This window comes from Typopeltis vanoorti, chromosome 15, assembly GCF_054136105.1.
Source record: "Typopeltis vanoorti isolate ZY-2024b chromosome 15, IOZ_Tvanoo_1.0, whole genome shotgun sequence".
Lineage (NCBI taxonomy): Eukaryota > Metazoa > Arthropoda > Arachnida > Uropygi > Thelyphonidae > Typopeltis > Typopeltis vanoorti.
The window spans coordinates 1,448,527-1,467,804 of record NC_143563.1 but is presented as its reverse complement, the minus strand read 5'-3'; the positions used below and the strand labels follow the sequence as shown (position 1 = coordinate 1,467,804).

Sequence of the window (19,278 nt, the reverse complement as noted above, 5' to 3'; positions counted from 1 at the left end):
ATATATTGGAGAAAATGGTTTTGGGTTATACAATATCAGATATTGTATAACCCAAATCAGTCACCTATTCTCATGGATAAGAGAATAGGTGACTGACAGATATCAAAAAGTGGTATACGGGAAATGTGAGTCTGCACAGTCTCCCTTCCTGCTCTCCTTCGAGCACTGTCTATTGCTGGATGTCCAGAACCCTTTTCTTTCCTATGTTAGGGAGCTATACTTGGGTCGCTCCTTCACTATCACTATAGGGTCCCGTGCAACTTCTATTCCCGGGGCATTCGCCAGGGTGATCCTCTGTCACCCCTTTTCTTTAACTGCTTCATACATGAGTTTATTCACTCTCTTCCTAGCCATGTAGGCTACTCTCTAGGCGCTTCTTCCTTTAATGCCTTTGCAGACTAACTAATTCTCATAGCCTGTACTAAGATAGGCTAGCAGGAACTCCTTGACCGGGCAGTTGACTTATTTTGTATTAATGTAGAGAAGTCATGCTCTTTAGCACTTGTCCCCTCTGGTCGTGACAAGCAGCTTAAGGTCGAAACTATAGAGCTTTCCCTGCCATGCACCGGAGGCCGTTGCATGATTTCACCATCCTGGAAGAATGGAGATACCTCGGAATCATGTTCACCCCAGAGGAAAGGTCTTCTGTCCCTTCTATCCTAGAGGCTGGGATCGCTTCTTTGAGGAAAGCTCCTCTCAAGCCCCAGCAAAGACTGTTTCTCCTTTCCTACTATCTCCTACCTCGCTTTTACCACAAGTTGGTGCTTGGTAGGACATATATCTCGATACTTTACCGAATGGACAGGGCTATCCGTTCAGCAGTGAGATCATGGCTCCGACTATGACACTCCTACTGCATATTTCCACGCGAGGGTGAAGGATGGTGGGCTTGGGTTTCCATCACTTAGATGGCTGATCCCACGCCCGCGGCTGTCAAGAATCGCGCAGTTAGAACTATCTTCTTGCCCCATCTGCAGAGAGGTTTTCTATAGCCCATTAGTACAAGAAGACTTCAGGTGGGCTAAAGGCTGGTCCCATTATCAAGGTACTTTAATCGAGTCAGCACCCCAGAACTCAAGAGATGGGCATCTCTGTTGCACTGTTCTGTAGATGGTGCTCCTTTAAAAGAGTCATATCTGGTGCCTCCCCAGCATGATTGGGTAAGGGATGGCATCAGACTCCTCCCTGGGTTCGAGTATATTGACCTTATCAGGACGAGGACCAATGCCCTGCCTACTCGAACCCGAGCAGCTCGATGGGGTACTGACGACTCCAACTGTAAAGGTTGCCTGTCACTACAGTGAGACATTGTCTCATATAGCCGAGTGTTGCTTCCGAACCCATGGGGTCCGCGTGAGGAGGCATGACGCCGTGGTCCCCATTCTGAACAACCTCTTTAAGAACAAAGTTTGGGAGACTGCGGTGGAACCACATTATAGGACCTCAGCGCGTTTGCGTAAGCCAGACTTAGTGATTAAAAGAGATGGTGACGTTTGGCTAGTTGATGCCCAGGTGGTGGGAACAGGGCGCCCACTAGCCCATAGCCATAATAATAAGGTAAACTATTATAAGAATAACCAGTATCTAGTTAGTAAGATACGGGAGGAGCATAGGGCAACTCCGAGGTTTACCCGCTCCACCATCTGTTTACATGGCGTATGGCGTGGAGATAGCTATAAGGACTTATAACAGCTGTGGCTTACGCAGAAGGATATAAAAGTTCTTTCCTTGAGGGCCCTACAGGGCACACTGGTGGCATGGCGTTGCCACCAGAGAATGACTACAATGATAACTAGAACAGGCATAGGGTGAAACACTTTTAAAGGCTTAGGCCTATATCAAGTCTGAACGTGATGTAAGTGTAAGGGTAGTACTGCCTATACCCAGTACAAAGATTTAAAAATAAAAATAAAAAATAAAATAAAAAAATTAAATTAAAATTACAAATAAAAAAAAACAAGTGGTGTAACACAAGGATCAGTGCTCGGTCCACTGTTATTCAATTTGCACATTAATGATATTGGGAAGGATTTGACAAGCGACATACAGCTATTTGTTGATGATGCAAATATAAGGAGGGTAATCAAGAATGCTTCTGATATGCAGTCTTTGCAGAATGATTTGAACAGGCTGGAATTGTGGGCATGGGAAAATGGGTGTCAGTTCAGTGTCAATAAATGTAAAGTCATTCACTTCGGCATGATTACCTATCCAATGTCGTATTATATTGGTGGGATTAGGCGAGAAGGAAAAAAAGTGATGAGGTTAGGGATCTTGGAGTGGTAGTAGATAGGACGATGAAGTTTAGAGGCCATGTAGCAAAGATTGCAATTACAACTCAAAAGATAATTGCGATACTGAAACGAACTTTCACATATAAAGATAAGGATGTTATTTTGCTTCTTTACAAGGCCATGATAAGACCTCACTTGGACTAATGTACGCAGGTCTGGTCTCCTGGTTTCAGTTGTGATTCTGATATATTGGAGAGAGTGTGAAAAGGAGAGTGTTAAAAATGATATCAGGATTGTGGAATACTGATTATGAGGACAGATTGAGAATTTGTAGACTGCAGACATTAGAAAACAGAAGAAAGAGAGGGTGATATGATTGAGACTTTCAGATTTCTGTAAGTTCATACAGGATTTTTCATATTGATGGAATTTTTCATTTTATACAGGTTGGGGAAAGGAAGAGAGCCTAGAATGAATGCCGCTAAGAAGGTTACATGGGCAAGATTTTTCTCTCAGAAGGTGGTGCGTGATTGGAATGGATTGTCATTGGATGATTTGAATGCAAGCAGTGTGAATGAATAAAAGAATAAGTATGATAGCTAGTGCGTGTAGAATGTGGTCTCTCTCGATGAGTCTCTGACTCCTTGGAGGTCCGTCTTAGTTATAATAATAATAATAATAATAATAATAATAATAATAATAATAATAATAAAATCTGCACTCATTGCATCAAGAGCTGTATTTGACTCGTCCTCTTTTCCATTAGCTTCTGGTTCTAAGGGCATTTTGCTAAACCCGACCAATTCTCGCTGCTATTAAACAGTTCCGTGTTGGTCAAATGGATAGCGTCTCTGCTCTGTAACCAACACTTTGGGATCATAATTCCATTTTTTTTTCCAGTTTATCATGAGTGAACAATATTAGTGACTTTGAATTAAAACTGCATTAAAATAACCGATTATTCAGGGGTCAAACACACATATTTTGCTACTGAACGATGTGATGGACGACTACAAACTTGTTGGGTGGTTAGCAGCTACGTTTTTGAATGTTGCCGTCAGCAATCGCTTATTCGACTTTCGCTGAAACTTTGGAGTTCAATGGACGTGCAATAATTCTTTTACTTAAATCGAAACTTTGAAGGTATTTCTAATACCTCCTTCCGTTCTGCTTTTCTCCTGTCATTCGAAATAAAGAGACATCCAAGGATCGCATCTGACAGACTTATACGAAGTCTGTCATATCTGAATTTTGAAGCGCACTTTCTTGTGGAGAAGATTCTTGGATATCTGGCACGAGTAGACAAGGATATTGTGAGAATGTCGTAAGAGTGTTATTTAGAGGTTTTATGAGACTGCTTCCATTTTCAGAGCGATCCTGTCCTAACTTTCCCCTTCAAATTACTATGAGTACACATTCAATGGCGGAATCTTAATATCCATCTTTGGATTGTTGTCTTCCTCTACTTTATTTGCGAGCAGACATCAAAGAAGCCACTCTGACCTGCAGTTCCTTGCTCTGATTGGAGAATGGAAGATGCACATAAAGGATGCAGTTTTTGTTATCAATCAAAAAATGAAAGCTGCTGCTTAAGTTAGACGCATCATTAACTGATTGAGCTAACCATCCTAAATAAGAAAAGTGCAATCTCATTTTGAAAAATGATTCGCTTCTGACGTAGCTTGCAAACATCATCCCAAAAGCTATAAAAATGTTTTGATTACAAAGTCTTTGCAGTCACTGTCGAAACTCATGTTGAATTTTCTTTTTAGAGATGAACCCCGCGTGGATGCTTTTACTGACCTCAGCAGTAACAACCTCCTGCTGCTTAGCTACCGTCCTTGTTCCACGCGGTATGTCACATTTTATTTTTTTTCTGTTGTTTTGCTGTATTTGTGTCAGTAAAAACGAAACATTGCACTAAATCTGTTTTTAATTTATTCTTTTTTCTTTTTTAATTTATTTGTAGAGTAACAAGTTGTTCTGCATCTTTCAGGTTCACGAGGCAAACTTCCATTAAGAAGTGTCAGGTCCTCTGCATGGTTAGTATTACAGGACAAAGATCCACATGGACCTTGTACTACCATCAATGGTTCAGCCGGAGTATGTAAAATGGTCACAGAGTGTTCCGGATGGACACCGAACTGCGGAGAACCCCCTTGCAACTGGCACGGAAATATTCCTTTCGTGTGCTGTGCATCCGTTTCTTCACGCTTGATTTCGGCGCCAAATTTGAGGCTCGCAGGTAAGCATGAATCTTGCTCAAGAGTACGAATCCTTTTTTTAGTGTTGCTCGGTGATCAGCATTCATTTTAGAAATTATGGACTTTACACCCGTGATATTAATAACCATTTTAATTTCCTGACGTTTCGACCTTCATATTGAAGTATATACAAGGACAAGCTGAGTTACATTTCACACAGCATGATAAATGATTTGATCAACGGTTATTCGACAGGCACGACCTCTAGGGAAATTAAAATGTAAAAATTACAGCTAAAATTAAAAAAAAATTAATATTTAGAAACTACATCAAAGCTAAATTCTATTTAAGATAAGATAAGAGAAACATTCTTTCTTATAGATAGTTTTCTCAAAGTAACAATGATGTCCTATTTTTAACATGACAAGTGTTATATTAGATTTAAGATTCTGGATTATCTACAGTCCTGTTTATAGTTAGCTCTTAGGAAGGAAGGTTCCGTGGTTCGAATATGTGCCTTCTATATGCTTGGGATTTTTAGACCATCATGATTGTGATGAACCAGTTTGTTTGCATTGCATCAATTCTATGAAAAGGGTTCCGTTTCTGCTCATGCCCTGAACACTTTACATAAAATTGACTGGAAAAGCACCAGTTGTTTACATCACCAAAACATGATGTGAATGCAAATTTAAGGAAGCCTGTGAGATTCTTATCAACTACCCCAATCTGAACAATCATGATGGTTTAAAAATCCCAAGCATATGGCAGGCACATATTCGACCCACCGAGCCTTTCTCTCTAAGAGTTAACTATAAACAGGACTGTAGATAATCCAGAATCTTAAATCTAATATAACACTTGTCATGTTAAAAATAGGACGTCATTGTAAGTGTAAGAAAACTTCTATAAGAAAGAATGTTTCTCTTATCTTATCTTAAATAGAATTTAGCTTTCATGTAGTTTCTAAATAGTTAATTAATTTTTTAATTTTATCTGAATATTTTTTTCCACTAGATGTCATGCCAGTACACTACCCGTTGATGAAATCCTTGTTTTTTTTGACTTACTGTGTGAAATGTAACTCAGCTTGTCCTTATATACTTGTATATACTCCAGATGATCATTTATTATGAAAGTCAAAACGTCGGGATATTAAAACAGTTATTTATAAAGGTTGTAAATTCCATAATTTCTAAAATGAATTAAGATCACAAAGTTTTTTTTCGAAGAATTCTTTTGTTTAACCGGAGCTTAGATCCATCCCAGGATTCTTTGTTAAGTAACTCATTCTGTCAATCTTTTTCGATGATTACAATGGCGATGCCTTGTCGTGTGTTGCATTTCATCGCAAGTCAGCTCTGAGAAGCATTTTCCACTTGGGAATCATTTGAACCGAGCTGTCTGTTCAATGAAAAACTAATTTCAGAACTATCTGTTCTTTCTCTTTAGATATTACGTAGTACGACATCTAACGTCGTACTACGTAATATCTAAAGTTAATTGTTAATTGCTCCCAGTTTACTTTAAGGCAAATATTTTCATTTTGTGCAAGCGCAGAACTAAACGATGTGATTTCAATCACTGATGTGAAATGCAAGTACCTTCTTCTGTGTGTGTGTGTGTGTGTGTGTGTGTGTGTGTGTGTGTGTGTGTGTGTGTGTGTGTGTGTGTGTGTGTGTGTGTGTGTGTGTGTGTGTGTGTGTGTGTGTGTGTGTGTGTGTGTGTGTGTGTGTGTGCGTGCGTACGAGAGAGAGAGAGAGAGAGAGAGAGATCCCTCATTTGATTATTGGCTATATTCTCTTTTGTAGATTGTGGAATTCGGCCATTAATAACGGATGATGATGATGATTCATATCAACCAGCGGTGTTTCGACCACTTTACGTAAGAGTGAAGCGTACTGGTGAGTAGACCTGGATTGCCAGTTTTGTTATGCGTATATTTCGGATTGCATTTCCATTATTGACATATCGTACACTTTAAAGTATACTAAAGAAAACAGCCATAATAGAAAGATAAATAAAAGTTTAGGTCTACATTGAACACTTTTATTTTTCCATTTTTACGGAAACGAAATGAATATTTTAGGAACCCTCCTGGCCCAGACGAATTCGATGATGTTCTTGGGTGTGAAACACTTGAGTTCGAACTGCTTTTACCTCATGATTTGTTAGGGATTTTTAGCTGCAATCGTGTTGGCGGTTTTATGGAGAGGTGTCAGGGTATTCTTACCCGTCTACCTCTATGTAAAACGCCGTCCCCTGGAGAATGCCGCATTATCCTTAAATTATGACTAGAAAACCAAAGAAACGATGCCTTGATTGGTTTTCATCAGGGCTTTAAAATCCTGTCAGTACCGCTGAAGGTAATATTTAGCGATGCATGATATAATAAAAGAATCCAGAGCTCCCTGTTTGCTGTTTCGTGTACAAAAACGTGAAAATGAATACAAAAGCTTGTCTTGGTTTGTTCCGCTTAGCGGGTGGGATAAGATTATTAATTTTGCTATATTTGGGAAACCTGCTTCTAAGAGAATATCGCCACTTCTCAGGGACTAATATCACTCATCCCAGATAAAAAGTGGTTTCTTTTATCCTCGTTCTTGTTATTTATAAGAGCATGACTGCTTGCGAATGCTCTCTTCCTTCTTCTGTATGTCATCTGCATAATCCAACCCACAGTTTAGTTGATGAAAGTGCACTTCACGCCTCTTCCCATACGGCAATCCCTCTGTTATTACACAAGCCGCCAAAGTTTCCAGAATACCAACCCCTTATGCAATCTTATTTGTGATCGCCACTCCATTCTTCAACGGGATTCTCAGAAATTGATAATTTCGGTGCCAGTAAAACGCATTCCTGTTTCATTTCCGCAAAACATCTCCTGTTGTTACTTTTGACATCACCAAATTTCTGTGCAGACAGATTGCTTTGCATTCTTTGCATTTTCAACAAACACCCTCCTAAACACCACACAGACTGTCAACGAATCGCTAGACTGCAGGAAACCAGGCGAGGGCTGCAGAGTGTCTGCAGATTGTTTCGGAATCCAACTCGATGAGAATGCAGCCTGAAGGAGAAAGAAATCGCCTCGCTTCACAAGATTCGCATCGTGCAAGTGTGGTTTAATAGATGATCCAGCGTCTAGTGTGGTTCCACTAACAACTTAATTCTTCTGATTTGAATCCCATCAAACATTTGCGGATTCAAGTGGAACGCATCATTTCAGTTCGTCACTCGGTCGCTGACCTGTGGAAGGGATTCTGTCAAGTTGGTGCAGTGCACCTTCGGACACTTGCCGTGGCCTGGCGGAGTCAATGCCAAGATGAGCGGAATTACTCGGCAATTTTGGAGGTCGAACACGCTACTAAGCACGTGGCCCGTTGTTATGCTCATGAGAAATAGCATCGATAATTCCTTCCTAACTCCTTACTTCCTAAATCTGTGAAAACGAGTTCGACACTCATTCAACAATTCAACTCCAAACTCATTGGCGATTCATTTTCTTCCTCTTCGTTCATTCTTTTTATCGCTTTCTTTTGAAACGCCCTCTTCTCTTAAACCCTTCGTAAAGAGTACAGTCTCAAGGTCTTTAATTCCAGCGTTAGCAATTCTTTTCTTCCGTTTCTTCGCCTTTCTCTCTTTCCATATGGCTAACGCACTACAGTTTGAATGATCTCTTCTTAGGGACGAGTTCAGCATAAACACAAAAGTTGCAAAGATTCGCTGAAAAAGAAAAAAAAAGATTTATCTTTAAAAGGAATCCTGAACTGTTTAAGTAGCAGCTAATCGCTTTAAATAGATACGTCTTGATTTTTTAATGAAAACAGCTCAAGTGCATTCTTCCCTTTTAATGTCACTGATTTCACTCGAATCTTAAGCTTCCTACAAAAGACATATATATAATAGGATAACCAAGTTATTTTTTAAACTTGGTTATTTTAACTCCTAATATACAATATCCTCAATTTAAAAACTTTATTACATCTATATCTCATCCGGAGATTTTTATTAAAAATTAATACATCTTGTTGCAACTTCTATAGGTAAAGTTGATAAGGCTCCGTATTACTATAACCCTGGTATTTAGGGTCAAGCTACTCACTGAGGAGACCTCAAAAAAGGTTGAAACCGGTCTGGGTAGTGACCCCACCCATAATGCATTGCAGTATATACATCTTCTAGTGAGATGTGCTATAAATTATGGGAAAATACTAAGAATAGTGATCAGAGCTTTACCCACCTTTACAATGAGTTGCCCTGGTATTGCACCATCTTTTGACTTGAACTTTGTTTCAGGCGCAAGCTTAACTGTTTGCATACTTGGGATTAGGAGTTAAAATAACAAAGCATATAAAATTGCTTGGTTATCCTAATATACAATATCCCCATGTTAAAAACTTTATTACATATATATATATATATATATATATATATATATATATATATATATGCAATAGTCAACAATACAGTTCAGCATCACTCTTAGTTACCTTTCAGTTAAAGTGTTTTTTCGTAGGCAATCCAGAACAGGGTACCAGTAGGATTCCACTCTTCTATGAATTTCGCGACGGTTCTTGTAGAACTGTCAGTTCTTCCCAAACTTATGGATGTTAAGCCCCACTTTGGAAAAATGAAAAGATTTCACTGCCCCGATCGAAAAACAAAATCCGTACACAAACATATATTATTGTAATATTTATTGTATTTATATTCAATACGAAAGATACACACCAAGCGTATTTCTTTCCAGCGCATCGCCCGCACTTGTGTACATCAGCAACGAAACTTTAACTTAAAGCAAGAAAAACTTGGCCGTTTTAAAGGAGCGCAAGATTTTGCGTTTGTAAGCTTTTTTTGTGCTTTTTATCAATACCTTTGAAATTAAACTTATATGAATAAGCGTATATTTACTAACATTCATTAAGCCCCGAAATATGCAGGAAACAAAATTTGTGAACCAACACCGATGTGTGATTTTTTCCTTTAAAATATAAAAATAACAGAAGAGAAATAATAAATAATAAAAATTGAATACGTTTCTTTTAAGATAAAAAATATCTATTTAGTCTTAAAACATTTTAAATTTCTTTTCATTATTTCACGGCTCCCTCAACAAAATTAACGGCCCCCAAGGGGGCAGCGGCTCACAGTTTGGGAAGCGCTGCTGTAGATGACGGCCTTGGCGCAGATGAAAAGGAAATTACATATTCTGTATCTGTTCTCTGCTGTATGAACTAAATTCCAGTGGTCTTCTTGGCTGTATGTATGTGTGTGTGTAGTTCAAGTACTAGAGGCAGTATTCAAGGCATAGGTGTTCATCGCCTTTTTTGCAGGACAGGTTAGATATGTGTGTCAAGGTTCCTGAAACTTCGCAGAAGAAACACACATATCCGATTCTCTAAGTTGAAATTTGTACGATTTGGCAAGATGTTATGCCATAGCCTCTACTGTATGTCGTAATCTGGTTTGCTACACCTCGATTTATATGCAAATCCCACTGAAAACGGAGTGGTCGGTTAGTAGGTTTGTAGATGAGAGGGATAAGGATGAATATAGAAGGACGAAGTTGGAGGCCCTGACATGAGGCAGTGGTATATTTTCTTGTGTTGGAAGGAAGAATTGGAAGACAGGCCTTAGATGATACAAGATGAAAGGCGGGCTCTCCACAGTTACTAAAAGAAATACGGATTCCCTGAGGTGCAGCAATATCTGGAAAGGCATTTTATAATAGTAGCTTGCATCTGTTGATGTTTCTTTTCATATTTTGGGTTTTTCAGTGGTAGGCATGTGAATGTTTTCCACATTAGGATCTGGATAAGAAGGTCGCATATGATTCTGATTACTGCCTAGTTCCATGTAGGGAAAAGAAAGGGTGGCCAGTTATACTTAAGCACTGTTCTCGAACAGAAAACTGTGCTTAACTGACTCTGTTGATCTTGTCAGTGATGAAGTTCTGTATTTTTCCACTGCTGTAGAGAATCTCTGTAAAAAATGGGGTACCTTAGGAGGTGATAGCGCAGAACTGGCCATTCGGAGGATTGTGGAAAGTGTATGTCCTCTGGTGGAGGATTTCATAATCGAGGCTGGTTACATAACTGTGATTGGACTGAAGTGTCTTTAGGAGAAAGACTATCCTGAAGGATCTAATCTTCTTTTTAAGGGACATCAGGCCTTAATCTTCCTTATTGAGTGGCTTGCAGAGTACAGAATAAGTTGTCCATTTTTCCAGAGGAAACGTTTGCTTGCCTGTTGAATGTGATGGAGAAAGTCTTCAGGCGGTGCCAGTACCTTGAGGGTATTCCATCGCACACTAGCAGCCATCTGGTTGATTATTAGGACTCTTCCTCTAAGTGAAGACATTGAACGAATGCTGTTCCATTTTACTAGCACCTGTTTAAATCTTTTGTAGAGCTGTGTCGCCCAGTTCAATGTGTTATATGTTTTGGTGTTGCCAAGGTGAACACTGAAGTATGTTTGCCTTTCATTTGAACGGTACATACAATCGGCGAATCATTTCAAGCCTTCCATTTGCCTGACCACAAGCCAGTGGTTTTTGAGGAATTTAATTTGGCCCCTGAGGCTCGTGGATATAACCTGGGTGCTTCATCGGTTACTGTCATTTCTTCGTCATTATGGTGACGTCATCAGCATATGCTCATAGGCTTATTTTTTTATGTGGTTCTGCGACCATGGTGTTGTGTATTCTTTTTAAAGAAAGGTTCCATAGCTAGTGTGTATAATTGTGATTCCCAAACTATGGGCTGCGGCCCCTTTGGTTGCCGTTAGTTTTCTTGAGGGGGGGGCCGTGAAATAATGAAAACAAATGTAAAATGGTTTAAGACTAAGTAGATATTTTTTTATCTTATTTTGAGTCCTGCATATTTCGGCGCTTAATGAATATAAGTTTAATTTATATATTCATATATTAAACTTATTCATATAAGTTTAATTTCAAAGGTATTGATAAGAAGCATAAAAAAAGGCTAAAAACGAAAAATCTTGCGCTCATTTAAAAGGACCAAGTTGTTCGTGCTTTAAATTAATGTATCATTGCTAGTGTATACAGGTGCGGCGATGAGCGGGAAAGAAATACGCTTGGTGTGTATGTTTTGTATTGAATATAAATACAATAAATATTATATGTCTGTGTTAGGATTTTTTTTCGATGGGTTTTCTTTCAGTCTTTCGTGAATAGCGTGAAGGGATGTCCCTGTAGAGCTGTATGTATTCTTGTAGTGTTCTAGGATTTCAGAGGTGATTTTACTTGGATCTTCTGTGTTGCTGCCATCTTTGTAGTCTAATAGCGGAGATGCAGTTTGCTGCCTGGTATTTTTTTTTTTTTTCAAAAAGAAAAGATATTTCGTGAGTGAATCCGAAAGATTTATATGTGTATGCCGCCAGCTAAGAGTAGGGCACTTTTGCCGATAACTCTAAGTGTCTTTGCATGACTTGGGTGGGGGCTGAATTATATTCAGGGCTTTCTTGTGGGAGATACTTCAACTGTTCTTCAAGTTATCGGATGCTGAGATTTCTCTTTGGATTTTTCTAGTGACTGTAGATCTTCGTGAAGGATTTTATTCGTGATTTTAGATGAGGCCACCATGTTTTCGTTGGTTCTGTATTTCCTATCGAATGAGTGAATTTAGTTATTAAAGTCTGAGTGTTTATTATCTGAATCTTTCAGGAGGGTATTGTTGAGGATCCAATCGGCACTTTCTAATTTGGATGCTCCCAAAGATGATGAAAGTTTCAGCTTGACGAAGCGATGAGTTCATTATAGTTTACGAGTTGGCGTCGGTTACTTCTCGAGTGGCTGCGTGGGCATTACAGTCCAGGGGCCTCATTAGTTACGGAGAATGCAGTCAAGGAAGATGATTCTTGCAGAAAGGGGGATCTAAGATTTGGGGGTTATTGAACAGAGCGAACGCGGTACATGAGAAAACTGGAAGCACCCAAGACAAATTTGGATGTTTAAAAATGGAGAAGACGCGTGGTTAGAATGAAAATGTGCGCAGATGTCGCGAAAATACTCTCGGATAAGAAAAGCTGTCAAAGAAAGAGGAATGAATGATTGCATTAGCGAGTGCTGGGGAAGCAAGACTTTGCTTTCTGTTTGATGAAGAATAAAGATGGCATGGAAATTTCTTGAGGAACTTAATCTCAAGGACGATTGATTGCTAGAATGTTTTCGATTATTTTTTTTTATTTTATTTTTTTATTTTTTAAATCCAGAAAAGGTAGAGAGAATTTATGCCCTTTATGGTGAAATGCGCTGGCAAAGACGCGATTTTTCTCACCCCAGTATTATTATCCCATTTCATACTACATTTCCGAAACCGCCTTCGAGGAACAAACGTCACAGTTCGTATCAATTCCTTACGGTTTGCTTGCTGGAGTTTAATTTCCAGATCACGATGAAATGCTGCAAATGAGTGCAAGTCTCTCAACATCTCGGTAACCAAACGCACTCTGATATCGAATTAAATTCACGAAACATGGTGAACACAATGTTTAACATGGTCAGCGTTGATATACGAATCTGTTGAGGTCTCCAGGCGATGCCACTTTAAGCTCATCCGAGAACCCCCGACCAACTGGTGCCTTTTCACTCAAGTCAAAAGAAGACGTGAAATTATTCTTCAGAAGAGAGAGGTTGTGGGTGGAAAAAAAACTACGCCTCATCCCTGGCCTTGAATGGCACGTGCTGGTATGCAGAGCTTAAGTTCCCAGATCATCTGAATTGCATCGGAGAGTGAAATCGGCTCTATTTTTACCGTTCGGTGCGATCAGGGACGAATAACGGTGGCATTGTATTTGAATGATTTTAATTACGAACAATAAAATCTGTTTCTTAGATAAGTTTAGTGATATTTGGCTAACATAAAGAGTCGAAAATGTACTGAAATTGTAATGAATTTATTGCAGATGAAAACTTTACGATATCGAATCCCCCTGATGAAGACGACGACGGTGAATTCCACATAACAGTTGTAGGCGGCGTAGAAGCAGACCCTTACTCTTGGCCATGGATGGTACGTATGTTTAATAGCAACTAGGTGAATAAGCGAAAAGAGAGAGAGAGAGAGAGGGAGAGAGAGAGAAAGTCTGTGATGCGAGAAACATGACAGAAATCAATAAATAAAAAGAGAAACCAATCTCGTCACTTTATTACGTTTTTTTTAAAATCTCAAACTTATCAAAGCAAGGCGCCACAAAATAATGCATTTCAATGAATTCAATAAAATTTTTCTGCGTTTGTTTTTCAGGCAGCCCTCATGAGGGTGCGAGGCACCCGATATCGCTTGCATTGTGGAGCGACTCTCATCAGTCCCAACTACGTTCTCACAGCCGCACACTGCTTTCCTAGTAGACCCAGTCTGTGAGTATTCATTTCCTTCTTGTTACTGTTTTTATTCCGAATAGAAACATAATTGAACGAAGGAACAAAATCCTCTTCTCAATGTTCCTGCTTCTCTACTGTCCAGGAATCCTTCGAGGTTCGTGGTCCGATTAGGAGCCCACAGAGTCGATGAGGGTACGGACTACGCCGTTCAGAGCATCAAGATACATGAAAGGTACGACGCGAGCCAAAACTACTTCGATATTGCGGTGATCCGTCTCAGAGAAAGCGTTCCCTACTCGGAGAGGATGAGACACGTTTGTCTGCCGACCCCAGAAATGTCTACAAGAAATATTGAGGGCCGCTCCGTCACGGTCACTGGATGGGGAGACACTTCTTTCAGTAAGTACAGGAAAGCTGAATATGATAACTAGACCGGGGGGGGGGGATAAATTATTAGGTTTTCAAATAATGTGAAGTTCGGTCTTAGATGGCGCTAATGGGAATTCAGTGCGAAAAAAAAGAAAATAGATTAGCGTATTCTGGCTTTTCCAAAGTATCCTCTATTAGATTTTCCCAGATATCTTTCTATTTCACTGTTAAATTACACTTCGGTATTACTGTAATGCAACAATTCTGGTTATAATTTTTTATCCACATCGGCTGCTGCGCTATTTGTAAAATGTGTCTTTATAATTTATGTCTCTAATTTAATTGTTCCTTAATTAATGTATGTTTTTAATTCACCTATGCCGATTTTTGTCCCCCTCCCATTTTCATCCTTTCCTTAATCCTAAATTGCAAAAATGACCGCTCTAATTTCAATTGAGGCCAGCAGTAGGTCTGCGACTTATTCAGTCCCTTAAGCCCTTCAGCCTGGCAAATTTATTTGTTTTTCGACTGCACCAGCCAGACTGAATTTCCGGGAGTGAAGGATTGACGTCTTGGAACATCGACAATGCAAGAGCTTGTAACTCTAACAGAAACTTGTCTTCATCCTGCTTAATACTTAAGCTAGTCGGGTTCGTAAAAGTTCGTAATTTTTTTCGAGATCGTGCATTGGTAAGACTCAGATCAGCGTGTTGCTTAACAAGTTACATATTTTAACCCCCCCCCCCAAAAAAAAATGTAAGTACATATTAGACAAGTAATTGGTTATGGCTTTCCTTCATAGTTTACCTAAATTTTGATTGTCACTCTACATTGCAATACTCTACATTACTCTATTATGCAAGTTGCATTAAGCGAAAGTTCCGTTAGGACACCTCATACCTTTGCCTTGATTAGGATGCTTCTTGTTCTCACTTGAACGCTATTCATTCATCTTTAGTGGTGGCTCAAGCGATATGTTTCCTTTTCTTTTCCTCTGCAGTCGACAACTGGATGCTTTTTCTTAAGAATAAATCCTGGGGAGACTTGGATGATATCCCCTCTTGATACCGTTCCATCTGTTCCCGGCCACAGGTGCTGGTGGTCAGCAAGAAACACAGCAACTTCGGACAGAGGCGTAACTAGAGGGAGGGGGCACTCCGCCTCGTACGGCAGTTTGAACCGTTTTGAAATTTTGCAGTTAATTCTAAAATACAGTCTGGAACTCATTTCCAAATATTGTAATACTACTGCGAATTTTCCTCACAATTGCTGTAAGTGTTGTTAGTTGTGAGAGGAGTTTTTCTAAATAAAATAGATTACGAATTACCTAGGTTACTATGAAATTGACTTCGACAATGTCGTCGACGATCTTGCTAACAGAAAAGAAAGGAAAATAACATTTTAGAATGTTGAAATTAAAGTTTTACTTCAAAAATAAACATAGCGTTTTAATTTATTTCCAATAGGTCGTTTTGGCTTTTTGTAGCATTTTTGCCGTGTATTGAAAGGGGCGGCAAACTCAAGGGTCGTATCGTGCGGCAAAAGCTCTAGAGCTACACCACTTACTTTTGGAGATTCACGTAACACTCGGGAGCTTTCGTAAACCCTAATGGAAGAGTGCACCGCTGAAGGACGACTGAACGTCTTCTCCTACTCACCCAGTCCTTGAAATATCTCCTTCATTTTTTGTCTTCTCCTCCGCAAATTTCACGCTATCCTCAGGCGTCCTGAATTCACTTTCGCGTCCTTTTTTTCAGAGGTGTTTGTTCTTGATGTTTTTTACAATTTTCGCAAATCCTTGCGCCTTTACCTTCAGGGTGTTTCTTTTGTTCTCTCCTAATCTGGGCAACTTGACTGGTGCCTCATCCCAAAGAATAATCACTTCTCATTTGTTTTGAACAAAATAGTTTTTACAGATGACATTAAATCATACAAAAATAGAATTGATTTCTCATTTACATTTCACATCACTTTGCATTATAATTTATGTAATATTCTGATTTGAGACCCTTGTAAAATCGCGCTCGATAAGTTACCGAACAATTTATCGTACGAGATTTTACATCACGACACTTCTGACTATTTGATCTCTTTTCAGGTGGTCCTAGTAGCGACGTTCTTCAGGAAGCCAGCTTTCCAGTGGTTCCCAACAGAGAGTGCAACACTTCCTACAGTCGGCGATCGATGGCTTCGTTTCCTGGAGGGATAACCAATGACCTCCTCTGTGCAGGACTGTCCGAAGGAGGAAAGGATGCCTGCCAGGTAAAGTACGGACGGGAAATGTTTTCGTTCTCTTCGTCTCATAGTTTTAAGGACAGTGAAGTGTTAATAAAAGAACCGAATTCCGTCAATACTCTTTTTGCAAGCCACCATCGTTTATCGAAAGCTAAATTCAGTGCTACGAACCGAAAGTACAAAAACAGTTGCTTCGACTTCTTATTTCTTTATTTAGTTATTTATTTTGAAAGCTGTACTAGTTGTCCATCTACTTCAATTATGATTGTGATTATTTTTTATTTATTTTTACGGTCACAGCTTAAAGAGGAAATAAATGCAGGAAACAAAATCGACAAGTTCAATCGGGAGGAGCATAGAAAAAAATAAAACAAAATAAATAAATCTTCGAAAGCCTTTTATTCTCCAGAAAGAAGCCTTTTATCTAACTTTTAAAGAGCAGCGCGAAGCCATTCTGCACCGTTAGCCATCACAGATAGCTGGTTCAAGGCTACCAATGATTTTGGAACCTTGACAGGATAATACCGCAGAAACCCAGCACGCGTGATTTACGGAGATTACGAAGATGCCAAAGCTTCATTGGACTTGTTTAAAGGTTTTTATGAGTGGGATTATACATGTGAAAAACTTAGAACCGCTGCTTAAAAGTTTTAACAGGAGACAATCTACTGTGATATCATAACGCTCACTCCAGGACCTGCTTAACTAAACTCAATAACTGAAGACAAAGAAAAAAAACACTGGTGAAAATCAACAAAAAAAAAAAAGAAGAGAGCGACTATGAAAATAAGAAGGAACTGAGAAAACATCAACCGCATTCTCCTTGAAGAACACAGAAAACAAGTGACACGTTTCAACTGTTTCTAAACCAGTTCAAATGCATAAATTGTAACACCAAATAAAGAAATAAATCTTGCAAACATAACACTTTATGACCGATTATATTTTAGGACTTCGCCCACCTCCTTTTCAAAAATTTAAAGCATTTTATTTGTTTTAGATACCGTAAAGGAGTGTCAGTCTATTTTCTGATCCAAGCAGGCATATTTTCTTCTAAAACAGTCCAACCCGATTCAGAGAGAGTATCTCACATTCACGTGCATATCATGTGAACGCCAAATTAAGATTACAAAATAAAAGCTGAACGCGGTCTTCTTATGTAATGTTTTGTTTCCTTTTGAATTTCGTTTTATCACCACTTTAATTGAGTTCGTTTTCGTGTCGTTTGCAGAGAGATTCCGGCGGTCCTTTGGTGATGTTTGAAGATGGTGGATGGACTCTGGTCGGCATCGTTTCCTTTGGGTACAGATGTGCCGAGCCTGGATTTCCGGGAGTGTACACCAGAGTATCGGAGTTTCTCAAATGGATTGAAGAAAATACCACCGGCTTACGATAAACATTCCATTGTAATTTGATGCAGCGGTGAAGATGATTTCAAAAAACAAAATGTACAACCCCAGCGTTTTGCCTTCATACGAGCAAAGACTTTCTGATGTTTCGAAATAATGAATCCATTTAACTTATTAACGTCTTCAAGTGTAATAACTCAAAAAATAAATAAATAAAGTATTTTATTTATTGACAGACATTTCTGTTTTACTTCTCGTTGTTTTCTTTGCCAGACTAATCAGCAACAAATTCTGAGGTTTTTCCGTCATTTCCTTCAGCCACAATTGCATCTCTGCCCAGCACTGCTCACGGCGTACATCATTCCGGCGTCATATGGATCCTCTTGGAATATGTGTCACTTCATTAAATAGCAGACGTTAGAAGTTCTGCTTTTCTTCTGAATATTTTCAGCTACTTTTACAAGAAACACAACAAATAAATATTCCCACCACTCAACAATACGTCGATGATTATTAACTGTATTTCACGTAACGTAGGGTAGCGGACTAGGCTTTGCGCAGTGTGAGTTCAGAGATTGTGGACTGCGAACACCCAACAGTATTCGGCAGCCTCGTGAGCTCAGTCATGAAGAGAGTTGCTGTTTGGTTGGAAAGATCGAGGTGCGGATTCCATCGATGACTCGAAGTATTTATAAGGATTTCTGAAGTTTTGAAAATGTCTAAAAGTAGTTAACAAAGGCAGTGAAAGACTTCGAAAAGAATATAAAATATTAGAATTGCCGCAAAATGTTGGAGAGGATATTGAAATCCTTATTAATGGAGGGAAGAGCACTTAAAAAGAAATTAATAATGATAATGGTGACATGTAAACTGAAGATAAGGATATCTTAGCTGTCTGGAGTCATTTATTTACGTGTAAATGACTAAAATGAGATGTGCAAAGGCAGCTGGAGTAGACGATGTCATCATTATTATCAATAGAAGTGACCTCCAGAGAGTCAGAGGCTCATCGGGAGAGGCTGTATTATTCTCTACAGCTGTCGTAACTCTTCTGGAATTCATACACTCTACTTGCAAAAGCAACATCCAATGGCAATCCATTCCAATCATGCACCACCCTATGAGAGAATAATCTAGCCCTCACCTCAGTTCTTGGCGACCTTCAATCTCAGCTTCCAAGGATGTCTTCTCGTGCTTTCCCCACCCTACATAAATTGAAAAATTCCATCAATTGAAATCTTGTATGACCCTTTCAGTAGTTTGTAAGTTTCAATCATATCGCCCCTCTTTATCTTGTTTGCTAGTGTCTGCAGCCTACAAATTCTTAATCTGTCTTCATAATTCTTAATCTCTCTTCATAATTCTTACTCTGTCTTCATAATTCTCAATCTATCTTCATAATCAGTATTCCACATCGTGATATCATTTTATCACTCTCCTTTGCACGTTCTCCAATATATCAGAATCACAATGGAAACCTGGAGACCACACCTGCGCACAATAGTCCAAGTGAGGTCTTATCAAGGCCTTGTAAAGAGGCC

General features: G+C 39.2%; 1 protein-coding gene across 1 annotated transcript in view; it reads left to right on the top strand.

Annotated features, from left to right (window-relative positions):
• The first annotated feature begins 4,008 nt into the window (after positions 1 to 4,008).
• LOC150098301 (clotting factor B-like) overlaps positions 4,009 to 19,278 on the top strand; it is a 37,079-nt gene continuing 21,809 nt past the window's right edge. Inside the window, exons 1-7 of the mRNA XM_090405126.1 lie at positions 4,009 to 4,087; positions 4,231 to 4,479; positions 6,250 to 6,342; positions 13,367 to 13,473; positions 13,708 to 13,820; positions 13,927 to 14,183; positions 16,252 to 16,415. Of these exons, the coding sequence (XP_090261252.1) occupies positions 4,009 to 4,087; positions 4,231 to 4,479; positions 6,250 to 6,342; positions 13,367 to 13,473; positions 13,708 to 13,820; positions 13,927 to 14,183; positions 16,252 to 16,415 (1,062 nt within the window). The remainder of the gene's footprint in view (positions 4,088 to 4,230; positions 4,480 to 6,249; positions 6,343 to 13,366; positions 13,474 to 13,707; positions 13,821 to 13,926; positions 14,184 to 16,251; positions 16,416 to 19,278) is intronic.